General features: G+C 36.5%; 1 protein-coding gene across 1 annotated transcript; it reads left to right on the top strand.

Annotated features, from left to right (window-relative positions):
• The first annotated feature begins 5,125 nt into the window (after window positions 1-5,125).
• Window positions 5,126-6,067, top strand: Or8k40 (olfactory receptor family 8 subfamily K member 40). The gene has a single exon (NM_001000314.1). The coding sequence runs from the start codon at window positions 5,126-5,128 to the stop codon at window positions 6,065-6,067; it is 942 nt and encodes a 313-aa protein (NP_001000314.1).
• The last annotated feature ends 1,288 nt before the right edge of the window (window positions 6,068-7,355 follow it).

Here is a 7,355-nt window from a genome sequence, read left to right as displayed (position 1 = left end):
GTTCCACCAGAGAACTACTAAAGCTGATAAACAACTTCAGCAAAGGGGCTGGGTATAAAATTAACTCAAATAAATCAGTTGCCTTCCTCTATACAAAAGAGAAACAAGCCGAGAAAGAAATTAGGGAAACGACACCCTTCATAATAGACCCAAATAATATAAAGTACCTCGGTGTGACTTTAACCAAGCAAGTAAAAGATCTGTACATTAAGAACTTCAAGACACTGAGGAAAGAAATTGAAGAAGACCTCAGAAGATGGAAAGATCTCCCATGCTCATGGATTGGCAGGATTAATATAGTAAAAATGGCCATTTTACCAAAAGCAATCTACAGATTCAATGCAATCCCCATCAAAATACCAATCCAATTCTTCAAAGAGTTAGACAGAACAATTTGCAAATTCATCTGGAATAACAAAAAACCCAGGATAGCTAAAGCTATCCTCAACAATAAAAGGACTTCAGGGGGAATCACTATCCCTGAACTCAAGCAGTATTACAGAGCAATAGTGATAAAAACTGCATGGTATTGGTACAGAGACAGACAGATAGACCAATGGAATAGAATTGAAGACCCAGAAATGAACCCACACACCTATGGTCACTTGATTTTTGACAAAGGAGCCAAAACCATCAAATGGAAAAAAGATAGCATTTTCAGCAAATGGTGCTGGTTCAACTGGAGGGCAACATGTAGAAGAATGCAGATCGATCCATGCTTATCACCCTGTACAAAGCTTAAGTCCAAGTGGATCAAGGACCTCCACATCAAACCAGACACACTCAAACTAATAGAAGAAAAACTAGGGAAGTATCTGGAACACATGGGCACTGGAAAAAATTTCCTGAACAAAACACCAATGGCTTATGCTCTAAGATCAAGAATCGACAAATGGGATCTCATAAAACTGCAAAGCTTCTGTAAGGCAAAGGACACTGTGGTTATGACAAAACGGCAACCAACAGATTGGGAAAAGATCTTTACCAATCCTACAACAGATAGAGGCCTTATATCCAAAATATACAAAGAACTCAAGAAGTTAGACCGCAGGGAAACAAATAACCCTATTAAAAAATGGGGTTCAGAGCTAAACAAAGAATTCACAGCTGAGGAATGCCGAATGGCTGAGAAACACCTAAAGAAATGTTCAACATCTTTAGTCATAAGGGAAATGCAAATCAAAACAACCCTGAGATTTCACCTCACACCAGTGCGATTGGCTAAGATCAAAAACTCAGGTGACAGCAGATGCTGGCGAGGATGTGGAGAAAGAGGAACACTCCTCCATTGTTGGTGGGATTGCAGACTGGTAAAACCATTCTGGAAATCAGTCTGGAGGTTCCTCAGAAAATTGGACATTGAACTGCCTGAGGATCCAGCTATACCTCTCTTGGGCATATACCCAAAAGATGCCTCAACATATAAAAGAGACACGTGCTCCACTATGTTCATCGCAGCCTTATTTATAATAGCCAGAAAATGGAAAGAACCCAGATGCCCTTCAACAGAGGAATGGATACAGAAAATGTGGTACATCTACACAATGGAATATTACTCAGCTATCAAAAACAACGAGTTTATGAAATTCGTAGGCAAATGGTTGGAACTGGAAAATATCATCCTGAGTGAGCTAACCCAATCACAGAAAGACGTACATGGTATGCACTCATTGATAAGTGGCTATTAGCCCAAATGCTTGAATTACCCTAGATCCCTAGAACAAACGAAACTCAAGACGGATGATCAAAATGTGAATGCTTCACTCCTTTAAATGAGGAAAAAGAATACCCTTGGCAGGGAAGGGAGAGGCAAAGATTAAAACAGAGACTGAACGAACACCCATTCAGAGCCTGCCCCACATGTGGCCCATACATATACAGCCACCCAATTAGACAAGATGGATGAAGCAAAGAAGTGCAGACCGACAGGAGCCGGATGTAGATCGCTCCTGAGAGACACAGCCAGAATACAGCAAATATAGAGGCGAATGCCAGCAGCAAACCACTGAACTGAGAATAGGTCCCCTATTGAAGGAATCAGAGAAAGAACTGGAAGAGCTTGAAGGGACTCGAGACCCCAAAAGTACAACAATGCCAAGCAACCAGAGCTTCCAGGGACTAAGCCACTACCTAAAGACTATACATGGACTGACCCTGGACTCTGACCCCATAGGTAGCAATGAATATCCTAGTAAGAGCACCAGTGGAAGGGGAAGCCCTGGGTCCTGCTAAGACTGAACCCCCAGTGAACTAGTCTATGGGGGGAGGGTGGCAATGGGGGGAGGGTTGGGAGGGGAACACCCATAAGGAAGGGGAGGGGGGAGGGGGATGTTTGCCCGGAAACCGGGAAAGGGAATAACACTCGAAATGTATATAAGAAATACTCAAGTTAATAAAAAAAATAAATAAATAAAAAAACAAAAAAAAAAAAAAAGAAAATAACTTCTGCGGATCATGGAACAATTAACATTATTTTGTGATATTTTCCTTCCCAACAACAGAAAAAGATTTGCTTCAGAAGAGTATAGAGCTTTTTTTCTTATTTGCATCAACAATTTTATTCTGTACTTACAATAGAAATGTAGATAAAGGATTGAAGAAATGCCTGGACATTTAAGAGCACTTGCTACTTTTACATAGTTGCAGATTTGGTTCTGACCACCCATAGTATGGCAGAAATTTGCTTATAGCTCTAGTTCAATGTCCTTTTCTGGCCTCCAGGTATGTCCAGAATGCACATTCATAAATGTAGCCACTTGACAATATACAGAAAAATAAGTCTCAAAAACATCCATACTGTTAAATTCTAAACTTCTGAATTATAATAAGAAATGGAAGACAAGATTGGCAAAGAATGGAAATATGCTACTTTTGCCTATTAGGAATGAGCTTTGAAGGTAGAAGCTTGTTTTTCTATAATCAGTTAACTTTATTCCAGGTACTGTACAAAGCTGTATACAGTTTTAGATAAATTGTGGACCCTAGGTAAGCTTTGTTTAAACAAAGTCATTATGACTTCTAACCTCTATGTTTATGATACATTGTCTGAATTATTTTCAAGTAATGGGATTTTTTGAAACAATGTGATACGAAATTGAAAAATATGGTACTCTAATTTCTATTATTGTTATACTTTTTCGATGAATATCTCTAGTTGTAAAGATTATATGGAAATTTAATTTTCTTTATTAATAAAACATTTTTTGGTTCTTTTTTTCGGAGCTGGGAACCAAACTCAGGGCCTTGCGCCTCTTAGGCAAGCGCTCTACCACTGAGCTAAATCCCCAACCCCCTTAATAAAACATTTTTAAAGATCAGTATATATATATATATGTACATATATATCAGGCTGTAAATAACTAAGTATTATCTCAAATTATTCATCTTCTTTCCTCCAGCTTCCAAGGGATCAAGGGATATGATTGCAACACATATATTACTCTTGACCATTAGATAGTTAAAAATAGAATACCTCTTACTATGTATTGATTGCAGAAAATATCAGATGATGAAATTTAAATGTCTATAACAAAATCTGATTACATTTAACTCCGCATTAGCATATTTTTTCTCCATTCAATGCCTGCTTTTCCTCTATCTTTCCCAAAATAATGACAATATTTTTCTATATCATTATCTTTTGTTAGTTTTTTATCAATCTTCATACACTAACTGATAAAGATGAACATTATGTTTTCCGTATCTTTGTAGCCCCATAGGGAATTTATTTTATATGTTGTAGTGAGACTTGGCATTTATTTAATGATTTCCTTTTATTGTATCTATCATAGTCTACCTCAGTAATGCTCAGAATCTGGAAAATTATTTTCCAGATTTCTTCTCAGGTATGGAAAGTGTATATATCACAGATCAAATTATAAAAATTTTCCTCAACAGTCCATAGTAAAATTGTGAAAATCTTGGGGATAGGCTTAAAAATTTTTTCTGTATTTTTAACTCTTATTTTCTTAGAGAACTATAATTGTCTATTGCAAAGGACTTCGAATGAGTTCATACTTAAGAAAGATGAATTTAGGAGAGTTATTTTTTGCTGTTTATGTGTGCATAGTTTCAGAAAAAAAAACTATTTTTGGTTGTGCAACCAACAATGAGACTGACATCCCTTGACAGTAATTAGTTGCTTCTAATTCTTTGTGTTGAACTGAGATTCTGTAATATTTTTCTTTTTCTACATTGACATATAACTAAATTTTTTTCTCCATCTTTATTAAATTGGATATTTCTTATTTACATTTCAATTGTTATTACCTTTCCAGGTTTCCAGGCAAACATCCCCCTAACCCCTCTCCCTCCGCTTCTATATGGGTGTTCCCCTCCCCATCCTCCCCCCATTACTGCCCTCCCCCCAACAATCATGTTCACTGGGGGTTCAGTCTTAGCAGGACCCAGGGCTTCCCCTTCCACTGGTGCTCTTACTAGGATATTCATTGCTACCTATGAGGTCAGAGTCCAGGGTCAGTCCATGTATAGTCTTTAGGTAGTGGCTTAATCCCTGGAAGCTCTGGTTGGTTGGCATTGCTGTTCATATGGAGTCAGAGAAAGGACTGAAAGAGCTTGAAGGGGCTTGAGACCCCAGATGAACTAAATTTTTATACACAAAATTTTTATGTTCAAATATTCTTTTACTTTTCACCTGTAAACATATTTGAACAGGTGTATATTTTATAACTCTTATTATTTATTCCATCCAGATATCATATACAGTATGTCTATTATATTTATCTATCTCAGTTTTTCAAAAAACATCTATTGATAATGCAGATTGAGTTTTTCTTGGGCACAATATGAATTCCAAAGCCTTATATACCATTGTTGTATTACATGTTAGTGGAAGCCTTTTTAAACTGTATACTATAAATATCATTATGAATATAATACTATTATGTATTAAGGATATTTTGAAACAATCACTATGTTTCATGAATCTGCAGTGATAAAATTATAAAGTGTATATTTTCAAGCACATACACATATACACACAAATATATGCTCATACAGAATTTTAATATATAATATTCTAATGGTGTTGCACAAAAACATTTTATATGCCAAATGTTTGAGAGCTATTAACTGTTTTTGGTTTCTTTGTTTTTGATACAGGAGAATGAAGGAACACAATTTCACAGTGATGACTGAATTCATCCTATTGGGTATCACTGACCGTTCTGATTTGGAGGTCCCATTATTTGGGCTGTTTCTTGTCATATACATGACCTCAATGGTAGGTAATTTGGGAATCATTGTTCTCACCAAAGTGGACTCACGCCTGCAAACACCCATGTATTTCTTTCTCAGACACCTGGCTATTACAGATCTTGGATATTCTACAGCCGTGGGACCCAAAATGTTGGAAAATTTCGTTGTAGATCAAAATACAATATCATTTCATCTTTGTGCCACACAGCTAGCTTTCTTTCTTGTATTCATTGGTAGTGAGCTATTCATTCTCTCTGCAATGTCCTATGACCGCTATGTAGCTATCTGTAAGCCTCTGCTCTACACTGTCCTCATGTCACCGAAAGTTTGTTGGGTTCTTATGGCAATGCCTTATCTGTACTGCACATTTGTGTCTCTTCTCATCACAGTGAATATTTTTACTTCATCCTTCTGTGGCTACAATATCATTAATCATTTCTTCTGTGACTGTATTCCCTTGCTGTCTCTACTATGTTCACATGCAGAGGAAATCGCATTTATTGTTATGATCTTTGCTGCTTTTGATTTGATTGTGTCTCTCCTTATTGTTCTAGTGTCCTACATGTTTATCCTCACAGCAGTTCTCAGGATGAACTCTGCAGAGGGCAGGTACAAGGCTTTCTCAACATGTGGTTCCCATCTAACAGTGGTGACAGTATTCTATGGTACTTTAATATTTATGTATGTACAGCCTCAGTCCAGTCATTCCACTGACACTGATAAGGTGTCTTCCATTTTTTACACCCTGGTTATACCTATGTTAAATCCTTTGATCTATAGTTTGAGGAACAAAGATGTAAAATTTGCCCTACAAAGGACTTGGAGAAATATTTGTAAAACATTCCCTTAGAGATTTAATGCAATATGAATCATACATATTAGGGAGAAATGTGAACCATCTCTAATAGGAAGGTTCATCAAGCAGAGAGCGCTCAATCTGTACTTAAATATTGGTGCTTTTGGTGAAGATTTAAATTTCCTTGTATCACAAACACCTCACTAAATATTCATGAAAAGACATTGCCTTCCTTGAGAAGATGCAGCATTTTGTGATAACTAATAATATACAAATCCATATAGGTTTAAAGTCTCAATGTTTTAAAACTAGAATCTAGAATTGTTTATTGCTTTTCATAGAGGAATAATATATTGTGGGTTATTTATAAGTGCTATTTCTCATCCAAACAATTTTGTCTGTTTATATGTTTGTGTTTTGTACATATTCTGTCTAATCAATGATTAATCCTTTTGAAATTTCAAACACACAAATTCTTACCTAAGTGCTTGCTGACAGCAGCCTAGTATGGCTGTCCCTGAGAGGTCCTGCCAGCACCTGATTAATACAAATGCAGATACAACCAACCATTGGACTAGCCTGGGGTCCCTAATTGAAGAGCTAAGGGAAGGACTGAAGGAGTTGAAGGGAATTGCAACTCCATAGGAAAAACAATACCAACTAACCTGACTACCCAGAGCTCCCAGGGACTAAAGGACCAATCAAAAAATATGCATGGAGAGATCCATGACTCCAGCTATGTAAGTAGAAGAGGATGGTCTAATCTGGCATCAATAATATCAGAGACCCTTGTTCCTGTGGAGGCTTGATTCCCCAGCAAAGGAAGATGCTAGAGTGGTGAGGAGGCACTCTTGCAGGAGGCAGGAGTGAGTGAATGGGTAGAGAAGCATCTTCATAAGGATAACAGGGGTAAGAGGGGAAGGTTTGTGAAGGGGAAAACTGGGAAAGGGAATATCAATTGACATGTAAATGAATAAAATGATAAATAAATAGTCTGTTGGTATTATATGTTTTTCTACATTTGCCAGTATCATTTAAATTTAACATCAGGATTTTATGGCTCAATACAGAAAAAAAATTGAGTTGAGAAAATTTTATATTTTTTGAGGTAGTGATTCAGAAACTTTAATATTTTTAAGTACAATTTTAGATACCTTAAGAATGATAAGAATGTTTGCTGCAAGATATCATGTGGTCTTAGCTTTATTTCATAAGCAGTGTAACATTGTTGTTGCATTTAAATAATCATTAAAATATAGAAAAAATTATGAATAGGGTCTTATAGTGAAAAATATGTTTTAGGAAATCATTCTTATTCCACTGCCCCCAAACCAGATTAAGG

The sequence above is a fragment of the Rattus norvegicus genome, chromosome 3 (assembly GCF_036323735.1).
Source record: "Rattus norvegicus strain BN/NHsdMcwi chromosome 3, GRCr8, whole genome shotgun sequence".
NCBI lineage: Eukaryota > Metazoa > Chordata > Mammalia > Rodentia > Muridae > Rattus > Rattus norvegicus.
The sequence above is the reverse complement of the archived record's forward strand: the minus strand, read 5'-3'. Positions and strand labels throughout refer to the sequence as shown.